General features: G+C 41.8%; 1 protein-coding gene and 1 long non-coding RNA gene across 2 annotated transcripts; one reads left to right on the top strand and one right to left on the bottom strand.

The window, feature by feature from the left end:
• Positions 1–11646: 11646 nt before the first annotated feature.
• On the bottom strand, positions 11647–14366 carry LOC147625316 (galactoside 2-alpha-L-fucosyltransferase-like). The gene is made up of 2 exons (XM_086818643.1): positions 13721–14366; positions 11647–13410 (listed from the first exon to the last, which is right to left on the bottom strand). The coding sequence occupies exons 1-2, from the start codon at positions 14103–14105 to the stop codon at positions 11885–11887; spliced, it is 1911 nt and encodes a 636-aa protein (XP_086674769.1). The 5' UTR covers positions 14106–14366; the 3' UTR covers positions 11647–11884.
• Positions 14367–16748: 2382 nt separating this feature from the next.
• LOC147625315 (uncharacterized) lies at positions 16749–17429 on the top strand. The gene is made up of 2 exons (XR_015269035.1): positions 16749–16997; positions 17161–17429. It is a non-coding gene; the product is annotated as an uncharacterized LOC147625315 (long non-coding RNA).
• Positions 17430–19498: the final 2069 nt, after the last annotated feature.

Genomic DNA, 19498 nt, shown 5'->3' with positions numbered 1-19498 from the left:
TACTTGGTAGATAAGAAGAGTATAGCAGGAAAATTGGCTAGATGGATACTAATACTCCAAGAATTTGACTTCACAATAGTCCACACACCAAGTGCCACATATAGTGCCAGACTATCTTTCCCACCTGGAGCCCCAACTAGAGTAGCAGATGACCTGCTGGATGCCGGCTATTCACAACAATTGATGTAGTCATCCCAATTCCCCAGACATGGTATGATGAAATGCTAACATTCATTGCCACAGGTCTGATGGGACAATGATTTGCCCAGGGATTAGTGGAAGTGGATTTCTCTCCACAGTAGGCATTTTCAAATCATAGCTGGTTAGCTATACAAGAAAGGGATTGATTAGGTACTCCAAAGATGCATACCACCATGAGCAAGAAGATGTGCTCAAAGAAGCACATCAAGGGGTTAGCGGAGTCGGAGATATCACCAAAAGGAAAATCCTCCAAGCAGGACTCTGGTGGTCCATAGTACTTGGTGATGCCTACAATTGGGCCAAACAATGTGACATCTGCCAATGTCTCGGCCAGCCACAATAGATAGGGACAGAATGCCAATTGGGCCAAACAATGTGACATCTGCCAATGTCTCGGCCAGCCACAATAGATAGGCATAGAATGCCACAGAGTCAAGTAGTCCCATTAGAACCATTCCAAAAATGGGGCCTCAACTTCATTGGGCCATTCAAGCCTCCAGCCTGTTTCACCTGTCCCACAAGTATATCCTAGTAGCCACAGATTACATCACTAAGTGGGTAGAAGCTCATGCTCTCCGAGATAACACTGCACAATCAACTGCCAAATTTCTCTATGAGATGATCATCACTCACTTCGGATGTCCCATCGAGTCGTTTAGTGACCGAGGCAAACACTTTGTCGATGATGTCATCAAACAACTGGTCACCCAACACCTCATCATCCATAAAAGATCCATAGTGTACTATCCCTAAGCCAATGGTCAAGATGAATCGACCAACAAAATTGTCAAGAAGATTCTCACAAAATTGGTCAATCAAAATCACGACTGGGATGAAAAGCTATATTCAACTTTATGGGCTTTCCGCACAATGTACAAAGTCTCTACCGGAATGACTCCATTCAAATTAGTATATGGCACAAAAGCAGTGGTCCCAATGGAATTCTTGGTACCAAGTCTCCGCATTGCTATTTTAGAAAAGTTAAGCCCAAAAGAATCCCTACAGCATTGCCTGGATCAACTCCTTGTTGCCTCCTTGGATGAAACACACTTCCAAAGTTTTTTCATCACCAAGGTTATCCAAAAGAGAAGGAAGAAATGGGTTGATTGTCACTCCAAGTTCCAGATATTCAAAGAAGAAGATCCAGCTCTCTTATTCTGGTCTCGAATGGGCCCCTATCCCGAAAAATTAAAGCTCTGGTGGATAGGACCATTATGGATTATTGAAAAATTCTATGATGGCACTTTCCTTCTCGACACACTCAACAGTCAGCAATTTCAAAAGCCAGTCAACGGCTACTGCTTGTGGCCCTACCATGCGCCAATGCCACCAAATCCATTCATCAATGTAATAACCCTAATAATCCACTACCTGGGCGTTCATCACCTCCACGACGTCAATCCTCTCCCAATAATCATGAAAGATCCACCTCAAGCGCTAATCGACATAATGCAATACCATTAAGAATCAATATTCACTTCGCACCAATCCTACATGGTAACTCTTTTTAAACCCCCATAGGATATAACTAATACAACTGCCTTTGTTTTTTTGAATACAGTAACCCCTTCAACCGCAAGCTCTAAGCCCTCGCCTCCAACCATCCTCTACACTCTCTCTTTCCTTCCATCTGCTCTGCACACAATCATGAAGAATACCATCTATATCCCCAAGAGAAACCTTCCCACTCTAGAAAATGTGCTGGAAAGCACAACGGCATTGGAGGTTGCCCAGTTAGAAGCCCAAGCCCTAAAAAAACCAGGAAGAAGAAGAAGTTATATGTGTTCCGCTAGATGCCAAAGCAGTAATGATGGAAATAACAAAGGCCAGACTCAACAAGGTCTAGAATCAGGAGCTACAAGCCCTAATAGAGATTCAAGAACAGATGTCTTGTAAACCGCAATAGGTCATTCATGACCTAGAGGATGATGATGTAGACAGGGAGCCGCCAACATCAATAATAGCAGCCACAATAGCAACATCAATAGCAACAACAACAACAACAACAACAACAACAACAACAACAACAACAACAACAACAATAACAATAACAACCAGTAGGCCAGGAGTCCCTTGAAAACAAGTGCTTCAGGAAAGGGAAAACAAGTAAAAAATGAAGACCAAAATTTGGCACAAGCACTGAAGGCTACTTTGGAAAGTAGAACACTGGGAAAAGGAGGCAAAGAAGTTAACTGAAAGAAATAAGGCGTCGCAGAGCAAGAGTTACAGGATGCCACACCCTCCAAGGAATATGCAAATATATTGAGAGAAGCTCTCCAAGACAAAGACAAGGCCAAAGAGCAGGCAGAGGAGTACAAACAAAAGCTTGAAAGGAGAAAAAAATTTGAAATAGACACCATCAATGAGTTGAACACATTGGAGTTAGAAATGCAGCATTGCGTGGAGAATGAAAATCAGCTCAAAAAAGAAGGGCCCAGAGACTGGGAAAAGTACAAAGCTTCCCTCTATATGCAAATAGAGGAGGCATGGAAAGTGGCTAAAAGGGTACACCAGACCCAGAAGACAAGGTTATAGTGGAAGTTAGAGCTAAGGGAAGCAAAGGAAGAAATGGCCAGACTCCAAGCAGAATCGCAAAAGTAAAGGCTGATGCTGAGCTAACCACAGAAAGCACGAAAATCCTGTTACCCAGAGTACCTAGAAAGGAGTGCGGAGAGCTATTGGTTGAGGTCTAGAAGTTGCATGACACCAACCAAGCCCTGCACAAAGAAAATGCTGTTACCTAGAGTACCTAGAAAGGAGTGCAGAGAGCTATTGGTTGAGGTCTAGAAGTTGCATGACACCAACCAAGCCCTGCACAAAGAAAATGAGCACCTGAAAGCCTGATTGGTCAACAGCTTAGTAGCTCTGTGGGCCAGCCTAGACAATCCATTCTTTGAAGCTTCACATGTGATGTTCTTTGAGCTACTGAGAGCTAACAAAGAACTACCACCATATTTTCAGCATGCACATAGAATAAGATCCATGCTTACTAGGAAACCTCTTCCTCCGGAATACCCATGCTCACAATTCTTGTTCTCACAGACACTGGAGGGAAGGAGGATGCCAAGTATCAATGTCTGGCCTCTTCACAAAGATTAATTTGCATTCAAGATATTATCAAATTAGAATGAAGGAAGGAGATGAGTACAAAACGGAATTTCGGACCGAGAGGGGTCCGAGAGGGGTCTATTCCATTATATGGTTATGTCATTTGGCCTTTGTAATGCACTTACTACCTACCAAGCTTTGATGAATAAGATGCTTCAGCCCTACCTTTTCAAATAATTTTTGGTCTTCTTTGATGACATATTAGTCTATCACAAGAGCAAAGAAGAGAATTGAGGCATGTAAGGAGAGGTATTGGATGTGTTGAGATCAAACAAGTTGTATGCAAAGGAAAGAAAGTACACGTTTATGGCAAAGGAATCTTGTTGGCAAGGATGGTATTATGGTTTATCCTAAAAAGGTGGAATGTGTGAGAAATTGGCCTACATCAACTAATACCACACAATTGAGGGGGATTCCTTGGTCTTTCTTCTTTCTACCGAAGGTTTATAGAAAGGTATGCTCAAATTGAGGGGGGTTCCTCGACCTTTCTTCTTTCTACCGAAGGTTTATAGAAAGGTATGCTCAAATTGCATCACCATTGAGATAGATAGATTGAGGAAGGAAGCATTCTTTTGGGTTGCTACATGTGAGAAATTTTTTGAAGAGCTTATGAATATGCTTACTACGGCTCCTATTCTTATATGCCCAAATTTCTCAAAGCCTTTTGCCATAAGGGTGGATGCATTTGGAAGAGGCATAGAGGCTGTTTTGTATCAAAAGCATGGGATAATTACTTTTGAAAGTCGCAAATTAAGTGAAAAAGATTAAATTCATGAGTATGACTAAGAAACGATTGCTATTTTGCATGAGGATGAGAGCAAGTTCTATGTGAGAAGTGACCATAGAGTGTTATAACATTTCCTAGTGCATTGTTCTCGCATTTGGCTCAAGCTTTGTAGCATCATCAACTTCCCTCTTTGGTGGTAGACATTTCAGAATGTTGAACACATCCTTATACTCCTCTAGGAGGTGTTCTATATCCTCATCCAACACATACTTGTTTCCCACCTTATCTTCTTCATGACAAACCAGTAATTCATACACATGGCCATATTTTGCAACTTCTGCTTGAGCTGTGCAGCATTAATCATTTTCAGCTTCGATTCACAAGATCCATTCAATGTTATGATTCTTTTACCATGCATAAAACTCATAAACCTTTGCTACATATTCATGGTAAATGAACCAAGAGTGGACAACCAATCACACCCCCTGCCCCGGTAAGCTAACTCCCACTGGTATCCTGATACATGTGGTAGTACCCTCTCTTGGCTTTGGTGCATCTTTGTGTAGAAGATGATGTCCCATCCTATGAAAGTTTCCCTAAATCCCCCAATGTTTGACCATAAAGTCCCATTTCGTTCCAAACTACCATCCTTAGATGTTTGGTCTCATAGACCCCATATCCCTATTTGGGACATTTGTCTATGATGATGCCCTTTCCATCTTGATAAATTGCCCACTTCCTCACCTTACGGGCTCCAAGCACTTGTGGCATGCTCATTTTCCTATGCTCCACCCGTGTGGGAGTGAGGTCATCACCACCAAGACATTCTTGCATTGCATGTGTGCACCATTGGCCATTTGTACCATATGCAAATGATCCAATGATGAAGGTTGGAATTTTTAGATTTTGTAATGATTTTGCATTGACAAAAGATTGAGTACTCCTACTATCAACAAGCACATGTGCCACACGTCCTTTAATGTAGGTCTTTAACCTCAATGTCTATGCATTGCAACCCACATATGCATTATGTGACAAAACAAATAGTGTTGTATCCTTGCAAAATTCCTCCTAATCGCCCTCATGAGTAGAAAATCCATCATCAACATTTTGACATTTCCCACCGGGATCAAATGGGAACTCTCCATCCACTTCCCATCCTTCATCATCTTCAATTGCTTCCATGCATTCCCCAAATTCTTCTTCCTCCAAGAGCATCACCATCATCTTCCATTTTGGTAAGGATCACATTAAGAAATGCATTCTTTGCCTTGCATGTTTTCTCATGATCCTTGCTCCACTTTTCTCCACATTTGAAGCATAACCCTTTTGCTCTCAACACATAAGACGATCCTCTTTCACAAATTTGCTCTTGTTTACCCCATAGGTAGCTTTTCCATCCCCATTTGAAGATTTTGAAGAAAGATAACCAGCCCTAAAGCTTGGCTTTCTACCTTTACCAAACGATTGGATACCTTGGATTAGTAGGAGAGGTGCTGAAGCATCCTTTGAGAATTTCCCAAGTACATTTGAAGGTACATGAGCCCTTGATTCTCCTTTGCTACTAGCCTATTTGTTGGCATATTTCTCTTCATAGATTTCAACTAACATCATGGCTTCCTTCAAAGACGTAGGGAGCTTTGACGACCCCCCCAATGTAAGGCTTCAACTCTTTGATGTACTTCACTACCAAATAGTGCTCATCAAATGCATCTATGTACAACAAGAGCTTCAAGAATTTGTGTGGATATGCTTTGACACTTCCCACTTGCTCAAGTTTGTCCCATTCCATAATGAGGTTGTCCTTTTGCAATATTGATGTAAATTCATCGGAAATTTCTTTCTTGAATGCATCCCAAGTGGATTTGACATAACCATTGGCTTGCAAATGGTGCCACCAAGTATATGCATAGCCCTTGAGATGAAGAGTAGCAAAGTATACTTTCGATACCTCACGTCTAGTGTTGATTGCAAAGTTTGTTCACCCATTCTTTATATTGCTCATTAGAGTTTGATTCACCCATGAACTTGGTGAATGAGATATTATCCTTCAACCCCTTGAAGTCATCACCTCCATCATGAGCATTGCGGCCACATCTTGTATGTTTCTGCCTTGTCCAAGTACTATCCACCACCTCACTATGCAATCCATCACCTTTGGGATCATACCACCCTCATTGGCCAAAGCATGTGACTCCTCGTATTCCATCAGATGGTAGCTCCTTCTTGCTTCATGCATGAATGACTATCTGGGTATCTTAGGCGTTTGGGACGCATATACTTCATTTGGGTCCATAGATTGCTTTCCTTTCCTTGCTTCATCAAAAAAAGAGGAAGCAATGGGCGCTTGTCACATGTGGAAGCTCTGATACCAATGTCACATGCGGAATCTCTGGGAGTCTTCTTTCAGCCCTAAACACCATCTCGGAACAACTTGATGCAAAACACATACAAAAGATAGAGAAGAGATAAATAGATATCTAAGTATTCAGTATATTCATAATGTACCAAAAAGAAAGTAAAACCGTGGCTAGCCTATGGCTGCCCTTGAAAAGGTGGAAAATCACCTACCTAATCTTCGTCTAAGACCACATTCCCAAAAGGAATGAGATGCCTATCTATGAGCCAATCACCTGCTTTTATAGGATTTGGAAGAAACTTTGGACTAGCTGACCTATTGTCAGCCAGGTCCCTGGACACAACAATTCGCCTTGCTGCAGAGGCTGACACACGATCTCCTCTCTAGCAACTGGCCGACAGCCTCCTGGTCCACCCAAAAGTCTTCCTGCCAAAACTAGTTGCGATAGCTCCTGAATCTAGTTCTAAATCTATCTGTTGCCCCTTTAGAGATTAGGCCTAGGGTGTCATGTGCATGCACATGAAGCCCCCTCTGCTAAACTTGATGACGGGATTCCAACTTCTGCTCTTGGATGATTGTCATCATCCCATTGTCCATTTTTGGAGTCCCAAACTTGTCATCCTTCCCTTCCTATCAACCCTTTCACTGAAAACCGTTGCCCGGTCTCCAAATCCACTCCAACTCTAATGAAGATCTATGCATTTGTTCCATCCTATCCCCTTTCCCTTCATGCCCTGTCCCTGAACACTTTCTCTAGTCTTCTTTTCCTAAGTATTGTGTCAGGCACTCTCACTCCACCCCTTGGAGGATCATCCTCCCTTGGAACCATTGCCTGAAAGCCTTTCTTGGTGTGCCTCAAGTGGCACCCAACTCATAGGACTGCCATTCCCCTTGGGTCTTGTGGAACACCACCAACCAATCTCCTAGGAACTTCTTCCATGTCTTGTGTTCCTTTCCTTGGGCCTCGTACATGTGCACTTTCCTGTACCTTGGACTTGTGCACCTTCATCTAGGACTGAATCAATGTTTAGCCTTGCTGAGCTTGATGCTTTGATACTGATGTCACATTCGGAAGCTCTGATACCAATGTCACATGCAGAAGCTTTGGGAATCTTTTTTCAGCCCTAAACACCATCTTGGAACAACCTGATGCAAAACGTATTTATAATGTACCAAAAAGGAAGTACAATCTTCGCTAGCCTATGGCTACCCTTGAAAAGGTGAAAATCACCTACCTAATCCTAGTCTAAGACCACATTCCCCAAAAGGAATGAGATGCCTATCTATGAGCCAATCACCTGCTTTTATAGGCTTTGGAAGTAACTTTAGACTGGCCGACCTGTTGTTGACCAGGTCTCTAGATACAACAATTCACCTTGCTGCAGCCTACACAAGATCTCCTCTCTAGCAACTAGTCGACAGCCTCTTGGTCCATTCGAAAGTCTTCCTTGCCAAAACTAGTTGCAATAGCTCCTGAATCTAGTTCTAAATCTGATCTTTATGTGTTGCCCCTTCAAAGATTAGTCCTGAGATTAGCATGTACATGTGCATGCACATGACAACACTTCTCCCAATCTCCTAGTAGACTCAAGCTTATCTACAATTGTGTCAATGCCCACCTTGAATTGGTCCATGAATTGTTGCCTTTTATCAAGGCACTCCATTAGACCTCCACAAATCGTTGTTGTTTCTCCTCTTGACATTGATCAAGGCTTTGAATCAAGCGAACAAGGAGCAATTCCAATCCTTGTGTAGTAACAACTCGTGGAGCCTCATCTTTTGATTGTTGTTAGGATCATCGACCTTCATCTCATTGCCTTCATCATCCTTTTGTCTCTTAAGACCTCAATCGCCCATGTCCATGACACCAAGCTTTGAACCCCCAAATCTTCACCAAATGAAATGTTCTTTAGCTCACTAGGAAGGTAATGAAGTGTACTTCACACTTGTAGGGTCACAGTTGACCCGGTCAATAGAAAAGTATTCTTCATTTTGACTTTTTTTTTGAAAAACCAACAATTTTGCAACTTGCCAATTTGAATCTCCAAATGGTATCCGATTGAGATGATCTCCAATGCGTTAGGAAGCTCTTGGGATGTGGTATCCACCCAAATGATCCCTTTGACTTGGTCAACCGACAACATCCCTCTATTTTTACTTTTACAAAAAGTCAACTATGTCAATTTGACCAACCAAAGAAAATCTAATTCGCGTGCTCGACGACTTGATATGAAGCTTAAAGAGAGTACTTTTGAGCTATGTTAATGCCTCCAAAGAAACCCCACCATTTCTAACTATGTCAATTTGGGGTTTGCGGCCGATCAAACTATGTCAATTTGACCTGCCAACAAACAGTGACTGAATCGGGTCCTTGACAGCTTCATAGGAAGCTTACAAGAGTACTTTCAAGCCACATAAACAGCTTCAAAAAAGCATGCACCATTTCGGACTGAATTAGGATTTTTTGTCACCGCTATAGGCGGTCAAGTGTCCAAAAATGACATATTTTCATTCAGCATCAAACAAGTGCATATGTGGAACACCCCAAAGCATCATTTGCATTGCCAAATACCATATTGAGCATCCATTTGTCATCATAAACCAACTTGTGTCATTGGATTTCAGCATAGATGCATAAATCTCATGTAGTGACCTTGCCAAATTGCCCATACATCTTGCCATATGTGATCACTTTGCCAACACAATTGTCAATCATGTAGAGTGGCTACCATAGTCTCGGCATAGCATATATCTCCCATGGTCATCAGACAACCACGGTTCGAATCTTCCTCCATTCAATGCTCACCTAATCCGCCTACTGCCACGTTTTCCAAGGCACACAGTGATAGTAAGATTGAAGCAAACCCTCCTCCCTCTTGGCTCCTCTTCCTCCTCTAGCCAAGACTACCTCTCACATCTTTAGATTCTATTTGCAAGGAATCAAAATAAATTGCAAGAGTGAGAATGCTTACCAATGGGCATGACTCATGCCATATTACAACTTATCATAATATTGCTCAATTTCAACCCTCCCGTGCCACCAAAAAGCCATCTCAACCACGAAAACTCAATCCATATTAGCTCATGCATGCATCCATATGCATCAAAATGCATGCAACTTCACACCAAGTAATCCATTTGCTTCTTGAAAGGCAATCAACGCCCTCCAATGGCTTTAAACAAGGCATCTTGTAGCCATTGTAATAGATAACAACTCATTCCATTGCTTGTCATAATCCCCAAACATCAAGAAAATATATGCAATGATGATAATGGATCAAGATTAAGGGATTCTTATGCATTTTGATGAAGATTTATGCATTTGATCAAGGAAAAGCTATTCAATCACTCCAAGCTTGTGCAGTATGTAAAGATTCATGCATTAGGTCAAGCTTCTTCCAATTAAGCATGGAAAATGCAAAATTATAAGAGAAAACACTAAATGCTTGCAAGAAACCCTAAAATCTCACCACAACAAGCAAAGCTAATGCAAATGGAGCAATTTTAGCAAGATCATCAAGACTTAATCAAGATTATGTAAAACCCCCAGATCTTGCAAGAACTGGTGAAAATAGCAAGTGTATGCATTGAATAGACATAAGAGACTAGAGAAGCCAACCTATTTGATTAGGGCATCACACTAGCTCCATAGAAGGCGGCACATTTCGAACAGTCCAAGGCCACACTAGTGCATTGTTTTTGCTCCAAAAAGGCTCTCCAATGCCTTAATAAGCTTCCCAAATGCCTTAATAAGCTCTCCAATGCCTTAATAAGCTTCCTAAGGGGGGCCCTCCCAAGCTTTCCTAAGCTTCAAATGCATGTAACAAGCTCCATAGGGTCTCCATTTTGCTCCACATTTGCCATTCTCAAGAAAGGGGAAGAAAAACGAAATTAGCAGGTCCACACCTCCAAAACTTTGTCCATAGCTCAAAAATTTTGGCCCATACCATGTCCACTTGCCCAAAATGGCTCAAAAATGGTCCAAATTGGCCATGTCTTGTCCAAAATCCCTCAAGCTTGTCCCAAATGAAACCCCAAGATAATGTCCATGATTAGGAGCAAGATATTTGAATAATTACAACAATAATCAAGATTTAGGGTTTGGCTGAAATTTGATTTTTCAAGAAAATGACTCAGCTCAAAATTGGCTTAAATGGATCAAAAGCCAAGCTCTAATACCAATGAAAGAAAAATTAAACACACACTAAACCGGAGTACCATGGTTGCACTCGTAACGGAGTACCGCATGCACACACAGAGAGTACCACCATAGCCATGAGCTATAAGCTCCAAGGTTCCATGATTATAAGCACAATTGTCCAAGCACATATAGGCACAACACCTCAAGAGCATCAAGTCTAAGGGCAACTTGGACCCGAGTATCAACCAAGTTAGAAAGAAAGAGAAGTTACTTGATGTAGTCCAAATTATGAACATGGATGAAGGCCTCACTCTAACCTGTGTGCTAGATTATGCACACACAGCCACATGCTACATTTAAGCATCTATATCAGTGTAATCACTGATCAGTCTATGAAATGCCTTCAAGGTTGATTGTTGAGTCAATATTTTCAACAATATTGTCACATGCGGAAGCTCTGGGAGTCTTCTTTCAGCCCTAAACACCATTTGGGAACATGCTGATGCAAAATGTATGCAGAAGAGAGAGAAGAGAGAGAGAGAGATAACTGAGTATTCAGTATACCATAAAGGACAAAAAGGGTACAATGTTCTTGCAGCCTGGGGCTGCCTTCCATGAGAAGGTGTAAATACCTAATCTATGCCTTAGTCTGGACCTAATCTATGATCCAGCCAAGCAAAGGGGCTGAATGGATCAAATCGTTGAGCAAACTGCCTTTTACAGGCTGGATATGACACAATAACCTGGCCGACTGCTGGTCGGCCAGCTAACTGGACAAACCTCACACTTTGGCTGCAGGCGACTGGACATCAACCTGCATAATCTGGCCGACAGCCCCTCCAGGTCCACAATTAGCCAAATCCCTGCCAACACTAGCAATTCATGCTCCAAATCTTTGGTTCTGAACTGTCTTTATCTGGTTGCTCTCCTCAGGATTAGCTCTGAGCTCAGCCAGTGCATGTCTTGCACATTGCAAATACAGAAAATCTCACACCAGTTGAGAACCTGAGCAGCTTGCATTCAACCACAATTGAGACCTACTGCAGCATTGGGAGAAGGTATGGAAGAGACTATTGCAAGCAAGCAAAATGACTTGTGCAAGAACTGGTATAATTAACTTGATAAACCATTCAAAATTAAAAAAGATCATGACAATGTAATCTAATCCGTGTGCGCCCAATGGCTTGAACAGGGCTATGAAGATCTTCATTATGTACCCATAACAGATCATGACTGTTGATAGGATGGTTTCTATAATTGCTATAATGCTCCCAAAAAGGCTTTAAGCCAGGAGACATCCTCTGAATGCTTTGGCAGAATTCAGGTTCAACTTTGAGTGCAAGAAAGCTCAAGAATTAGGGTTTGGGAACAGCTTCAACCCCCAACTGACATCCTCGCAATGCTTGACATAAGGCAGAAGCTGGCTTGTATCCCCACCCTTGTTGCCATTGCAATCAAAGTAGGGAGGAGCATGAAAGCAAGGGTCCATGGAAAGAACTTGTGAGCACACAGGAGAGGGGACTACATCTTTCTCAACACGCGCCAGAATCCAAGGCTTGATGCCGGCCAGACCTTGCGCTACATAGCCGAACGTTGACATGGGGCTCGTGATCAAGTTGTTGCTGAAAGACAGCAGACAAATCTCTGCCCAGGCTTTCTTGTTGTGCCCGTGTGCTTGTGTGTTCTGATGAACCTCACGGCTTGGCTGATACACACTCACTACTTCTCCTGTCTCTGTGGGATAATCTGCATATAACTCCATGATCTGTTCAAAATAATCCGGCAGCAAAGATGTCACCAACACAGCCGTGGTGTTTCTTCCAAATAGGGGGGTTTTGTTTACTTCTTCCTTATGCAGAGTTTTGGGCAGCAACCCGTTCTCCACAGCGCATGTCAAGATCTGGTCGGTCACATAGGGTTGGGCAACAGGTGGAAAGACAAAGGTGCGGATCTGTATGCCAACAATCTGTGATGCTTTACCCAGGTAGGCATCGTAAAACCGCATGATCCAGCTCCACACAGAGTTTGTGGGGAAGAACAAATAGCCACCGACCTGGTGGAAGATGGCTTCTCTATGTGGAAAGAGGCGATCGAGCTCTTGTCTGAACTCAGGGAGGTAAATGTATAGGGAAGGGACAAAATACAGGTTCGTTTTGAGGAAAAGCCATGGGATTTGATGCAGAGAGGCTTGCTCTTTGTCACAAAAGAAGAGCTTGTCATAGAAGTCATAGTTGTGGCTAAGGTGAAGGTAAGAGAAGACAGAGGAAGGATTTGATGTAACGGAAGAGGCCATCTTTTTGTCCTCGTCAGGGGGATTGCGTTTGAAGGGCAGGATGGTGCCTTGCTCAAGATGGAGGCCAAACCTATGGGGTGAGGATTCATTGAGTGAGAGGGATGAAAGAGGGGTAAAATCAGGGGGTAAAAGCCATGAGACATCTCCTGGGAAAGGCTCACATAGGAGCTCACCCAAATCTGACCGCCCATCAAGCACAAGCAGGCGGTGGGTGAGAAGAGCATACACAAATGCAGAGGCTATGGAGACCAACCTATTGCCCAAGCCACTGTAAGCAATCCATACAATGTACTTGCATTCTGTCTCTTCTTCTTGATTATTGGGGTGTTGCTTGATGTTCTTCCCAAGCTGTAGATGATGGACACTCATGTTGAAGCTTTTTGTGCCTGGGCCACATCTCCTGTGCAGGGCTTCATACTCTCTGAGCTTGCTTACAAGGTATGGGGATGGAGGGTATGGAGATTTCACTCGGAGACGGTGGATCAGGCCCCTGCTTCTGCATTGTGTTCTGTCAAAGCTGTCTGCTAGCAGGCCACCAAGGGTAAGATCATCCTCTTCTACATTTGCAGTCTGCTGATGAGCTGCATTGTGACATCCAATGAAAGATCAGCATTATAATTCAATTTTAGAATTGTGTTTCTGAGATTAAGAGACAAGTACCCTAAATCCCCCCTCCATAAAAAAGCTTGTAACTCAGCCATCAGTTTTGAAGCCTTCTCAAGACTCGACCCTCCATGACCCCCATTTTTTTGTAAAAGAGCAGCATTATTTTCTGAAAGGAGGAGAGAGAGAGAGACAGAGAGACAGAGGAATGAGATGTGGGTTTCTTTTCTTGTTGTTGTTTTGTGCTTGAGATGCAATGCAGAGGAAGAGGCCATGGCAAATCCTCACCTTTTGTAGCAGAGTAAGCCTTCGGAAGGAGGCGGGGCTGAGATCTGGGTAGTAGTGGTTGTGAAGACAAGGTGGACAGGAGGAAGGGCAAGAAGACGAAGGCGCCCACCACAGAGAGGACCAGGAGAGCCCACAGGCGAGCAGAGGGCTTTTTGAAACCGCCCAAGTGCAGCTGATGATGAAGAAAATATTGCTTGTGTTCATGACAATATTGGTGGTGTGGTTGGCCCTCACCGCTCTCCACAGCAGCTTCTCCTCCTCCTCCTTCTTCTTGATGATGGTTGTGGTGGGGGAAGGTGGAGGAAGGCAGCAGCACCTGCGGCGCACTCCTCCTAGCCCTGGCCATGATGCTGTCCAGGTGCAATGTGGCCACTGTTGGCATCATCGGCACGATGATGATCCACCGCTCAGCCTTGAAGGGTTGCTGAAATTTTAAAAAAAAAACAGGTGGAATTTGGAATTGCTAGCACCACCTTTATCTTGATTGGTTGGAAGAAACTTTGTTTAGAGAATGCATTAACTTGGAGGGGTGTTTAGTCCATCCTAGAGCCCTTTTTGTAAGGACAAGATTTTCTTTACACCAGGACCCCATGGGAGTTCGTGAGTGCATTTCCTACTAACATCCACGTCTCACCCATCTTTGTATGGGTGGGAGCAATGGAGGACTCTTCCTTATGTAGTCGCGCTATCGCCCCAAGTGTACCTAGGTGTGGGTTTGTGCTATGCTTCACGCGCACATCCTCCCAAGCGACTTCCAAGGTGCCATGTGCCTTTGGGGTGTGCCCACCCAACTTTGCGAACGATGCAAAAACAGGTCCGACGGAGACGAAACACTGGAAATGGCGAAGCCATGACGTGACGGCGGCGAAGAGCTGGCTGAGCCTCAAGGAACCGAATTGGATGGAATGTGCCAAGCCTACTGGGGCCATGAAGCAAAGCCTGCTGCAAGTCATGAGAAGGACATGACCCGACAAGGCAAGACGCGCTAGTGATGTGCTCAACAGCCGAAAGAGTCGAGATTTCATGGTTGGATGGGAAATTAGGTCACCTTGCTGCCCGAAGTCCCGATGCCACATTTTGGGCCTGTGAACATTTCAAAATAGCATGCTGATATTACCTCAATAAAGAATTTGTAATAAGAATGACATCAATAATGTAATTTTAAAATTTTCAACCTTTCCCTATGAAGTTGCATGATGTTAAGTGAGATCTGAAGAGGAACAGTGTACATGGATACCTAGGTGAAGGGCTAAATTCCCACCCATCCACTTATTTATTATTGTCACCCACCCCTATTTATAACATTTGAAAGCCTTGAAAGACCTAGGTGAAGGGCTCAATTCCCACCAATTCACTTATTTATTATTGTCACTCACCCCTAGTTATAGACATTAACAACCATAAAATACACTTTTCTTTTCTTTTCAAGGCTAAAATGGCATGTTGTGATTGATCAATTTTTGTTTGTTGGTCCATCTCGATATTGATGTCCTCCCCTTGTGTATGAACATGGGATTTAACCATTTTTCCATCTTCCCAATAAAAATTTGGGGTTAAAAATTCTATTGTTTATGCTTGCGAGGAAAATAGGGTCCAAATATTTTTAAAAACTAGCCATACAACCTAATCCCACAAGAATCCTCTTACGCAATTCTAATATATGAGTAGTGAGGAGATGTCTAGTGTTGGGGACCACAAAAAGTGCACGTATGCCATCCCCCCATAACAAAGATATATGAATCTCAGTGTCATAAAAAAAAACCGTCCTTTAGTGTAATTTTCACAGCTCAAATTGAGAGAAATCGGTTGTAATTTTGCTTAGCCTTGAATTTAAAGATTCAAATCTCGAAGGTTTTAGTTATAAACATGATTAACCTATGCATTTTTTAAATAAAAACCGGTTGGGGTTGAAGGTTGTTCTTTTTTTCACTGGTTAGAAATAAAAGTTTATTTGTGATACTGTATATGATTACATTTCTGATAGATGTTGTTTTTGTCTTTTGATATTTGTTGTAGTCAATCAAACTTGGTATTCAATATATAAAGCATTGAAAAAGTAAAGATACTCTTTAAGAAAGAAGACATGAGGTGGATATAAAGTATGATTACCACAAAAGCAAAATTGTATTGGAACTAATATATATTCTTGTAAGCTGTCCAAACTACCAAGTGTATCTAAGTCACACTTCGAATCCAATCACTTATAGCTATAACAAGAAAACTCAAATCAATCTATAGAATGAAGGATGTGGCCCCACTAAGCTTAGGGGTCGCTTGAAAAGAACCTTTTTACGATAGGCAACATAGAGGGGGGGAAAAAAGAACCTTTACCTTTTTACGACAGCATAAAGGAGGAGGTAAAAAAACTTTATCTTTTTATGACAGCATAAAGGAGGAGGTAAAAAAACTTTATCTTTTTACAACAAGCAAGGCAACATAGAGGTAAAAAAAAGAACCTGTATCTTTTTATGGCATGTAGCATAGAGGGAAAAAAAGCATACTCAATGACCCTATGCACTTGGCATGTCCCTTACAAAAAAAAAAAAGAAGCCAAAGCACCCTTGTTTACAACTAAATGAAAAGTTTAAAGTTTTTTTTAAAACAAAAATCTTGGCTTGAAAGTAGAAAGTACACATATTATATATCATTCACACACACACAAGTACACATGTTATCTATCATCCACACACATACAAGCGCCAATCGTGTGTTAGTGCAGTAGTTAGAACGAAGTTTGAGAGTCCCTAACCCTAGGTTGTAGGGTTGTGTTGGTGTAGTAATTAGAATGGAGTTCGAGAGTCCCCAGGTTGTGGGTTTCCCGTGTGTGAGCAATCGTCACTTGTGTGTGGGTGATAACATGTGTACTTTCTACTTGCAAACCCAAACCGAGATATTAAAAAAAGAAACCCAAACCGAGATATTAAAAAAAGGGGGGGGGGAAAGAAAAAGTGCAATTTTTTTTAAAAAAGAAAAAGAAATTGCAAATGTGGCACAGCTTTCCTTTATTAATGTGTCTTGCAAAGGGGGCTTTAAGGGCAGACAGTAGAGGAGGGCTCTGTCTGTGGCTTTTCAAATTTGGAGGTCGAGTGTTGAAGGCGGGTTCTCATGTGTGTCTTTACCTCCTTTCATCCTCATCTTACCTCAAGCTCCCATTGTCACAGGTGAAAGCAGACGCTTTTCTCTCATCTGAAATGTGCTTGGGAGCTTTGATGAAGCTGATGCTGCTGGAAATCATGGTAGCTTTGAAGGCTTCGCAGCTTCCATTCTCTCCGTTCAGGTCTCATGGCTTACTCTAGTAGTCTGGCAGGGCATAGCACAAATTAGGATATGTTAAACCCTAACTTTAGAGACACAGAAGCAAAGCTTGTCTTCTCCCCTACATCATTAATTTCATTGCAGTAGATTTTTACATGGAAAGCTTTGATTTTCTGATGAACCAGAAAGCAGGCTTCGAGCGAAGAAGTGTGATAATTTTCACCTGGAAGGTATCATAATGGAGGGCAGGAGATGGACGGTTCAGTGTGTTCAGTGGGAGGATTCCCTTTTTATCTTAGCATAGGCATCTGCTGCTACCTGACAAAGCTGTTGGATACAGAGGAGGCTATGATTCCATGTGTTCCTTTTTGTCTTAGCATAGGCATCTGTTACCTTGCAAAGTTGCAAAGCTGTTGATTCAGAGGAGGCCATGTGTTCTCCCAATTCCTTGCTCTTGTAAATTATGAGAAAGTGTGTATGTATGTATCTATGTATGTTTATTTACTCATTATAATTGCTCTCCAGCCACATGAAAATATGGTTGAATGTATGTATGTATGTTTATTTACTCATTATATATTTGCTCTCCAACCACATGAAAATGTGGTTGTATGTATGTATGTTTATTTACTCATTATATATTTGCTCTCTAGCCACATGAAAATGTGGTTGTGTAAACACAGCTATAGTGGAGTGGTTAAAGCGAACGAAGTCCCAGCCAGTGGTGCGGGTTCGATCTGTGCTCTCTACGGTGCTGCACGTCCTTGTAACTAGAGTTGGGTGTGAGTTTTAAAAGTCCTCCACTACCCATAGGATGTATGCAGCAAGTCACAACATTAACCCTAATGATGGAATCATCGAATTGGAGGTAGACATGGTTCTTAGACCTCTCCCAAAATCATATCATATAGGACAAGCACAAAAATTATTGAATGCTAAAGTTCTTGAGCTCATTGGTAAGCCTATGCATACACATAAATGTAAGTCAAAGGTTATATTTAAGTTGATAAAATTTAACAAATTTGTGCTAGATGTATGTAAGGTGCAAAGTGCAATGATTAAGTTCTATAACATCACAGTTCAAGAATGTGGTGGTACACTAAAGTTTGTATTAAGACTTGACGAATGTGAGGTTATCAAAGGAAAAAGTTAGAGAGAGTAAGCTTGACCCTGATGAATAGAGCCTTGAGTCCATGCATTACAAAAGAGCATACTGATTATTTCAGTGTTCAAATCAAAAAATGAGACATGGTGGCTTGCTGCTTTTGAAGTTTCAAAAGAAGACCATGAAATATTAAAGGGTTTCTTTAACTTGACAAGTATACCAAATGTGGTTAAGCATCAGACAAGGGGAGTAGTCCTAAAACTAGACGAATTTGGTGAATACAATACATAGTGGCATCTCGTAGTAGGAGATTAGAAAACTCTAAAGTGCATGTTTGGTGTGTCATGTGGATCTAATGTAGAATTTACATGCCTCTATTGCATAAAATCTAGAAAAAATCGAAGGATGGAAAGAAAAAATGGATTATAAAGATAGAAAGGTGGGGGGGCTAACTCATGACCAACTTATAATACGTGAGAGAAAAATGGCATGTCTTTGCTTGATGTGTCCTCCAATAGAGTACAAGGAAATGGATTCATGGTAAGGCTAGATCATTGCATGTAGCTGCCCATTTAGTTAAAGGTCTTCAAAAAAGGATTAGCTTTGTATGCTATTAAATTAAATAAAACTAAAGACAAGTCCCCAAAATGGGAACCGAAATGGCTTAGTGAATATGTAGACCTATTCCTTGAGGAGCTTACAGAATTACCATCTTGTAGGAAATTTAATCATGAGATAGAGCTACATCCTGGCTCCCGACTTCGGCGGCCAGAGAGCTTACAAGATGTTAGTCCTAGTGGCAATTGAGTTAAAGGAGAAACTCTCTTAATTGATTAATCAAGGGTTTATTGAACCTAATGTATCACCTTGGGAAGAACCCATTCTCTTTCAAAAGAAAAGAGATGGAACCTTAAGAGCGTGGATTACCAAGGTCTTAACCAATGCACTATCAAGAATAAATACCCTATTTCTCACATCGGTGAGCTTTTGATAGATTGCATGTGCCAAGTTCTTCACTAAAATAGATTTGAAATATATGGGTACTATCAAATTAAGATTTGAGAGTAGGGCATTCCAAAAACTACTTTCAATTCCCATGTTACGGTGGTGCCTTTTGGGTTAACTAATGCTCCAACTACTTTACAAATATTGATATCTGACGTCTTTCGAGAGTAGTTAGATGAACGTGTGCTCGTGATCTTATGGTCATTATAAATTCAAGGTGATGTATTTTGGGTTGACTAATGCTCCAGCTACTTTAAAAGATTAATCTCTGACATCTTTCGAGAGTAGTTGGATGAACATGTGCTTGTGATTTTTGATGATATCTTGGTGTATTCAAATGATGTGGAAGATCATGAAATGCATGTGAGAAAGGTTCTAGACACTCTAAGGAAGCACAAGTTATGTACGAGAAA

This window comes from Cibotium barometz, chromosome 24, assembly GCF_041138505.1.
Source record: "Cibotium barometz isolate CiBa-2024 chromosome 24, ASM4113850v1, whole genome shotgun sequence".
Taxonomy (NCBI): domain Eukaryota; kingdom Viridiplantae; phylum Streptophyta; class Polypodiopsida; order Cyatheales; family Cibotiaceae; genus Cibotium; species Cibotium barometz.
The sequence above is the reverse complement of the archived record's forward strand: the minus strand, read 5'-3'. Positions and strand labels throughout refer to the sequence as shown.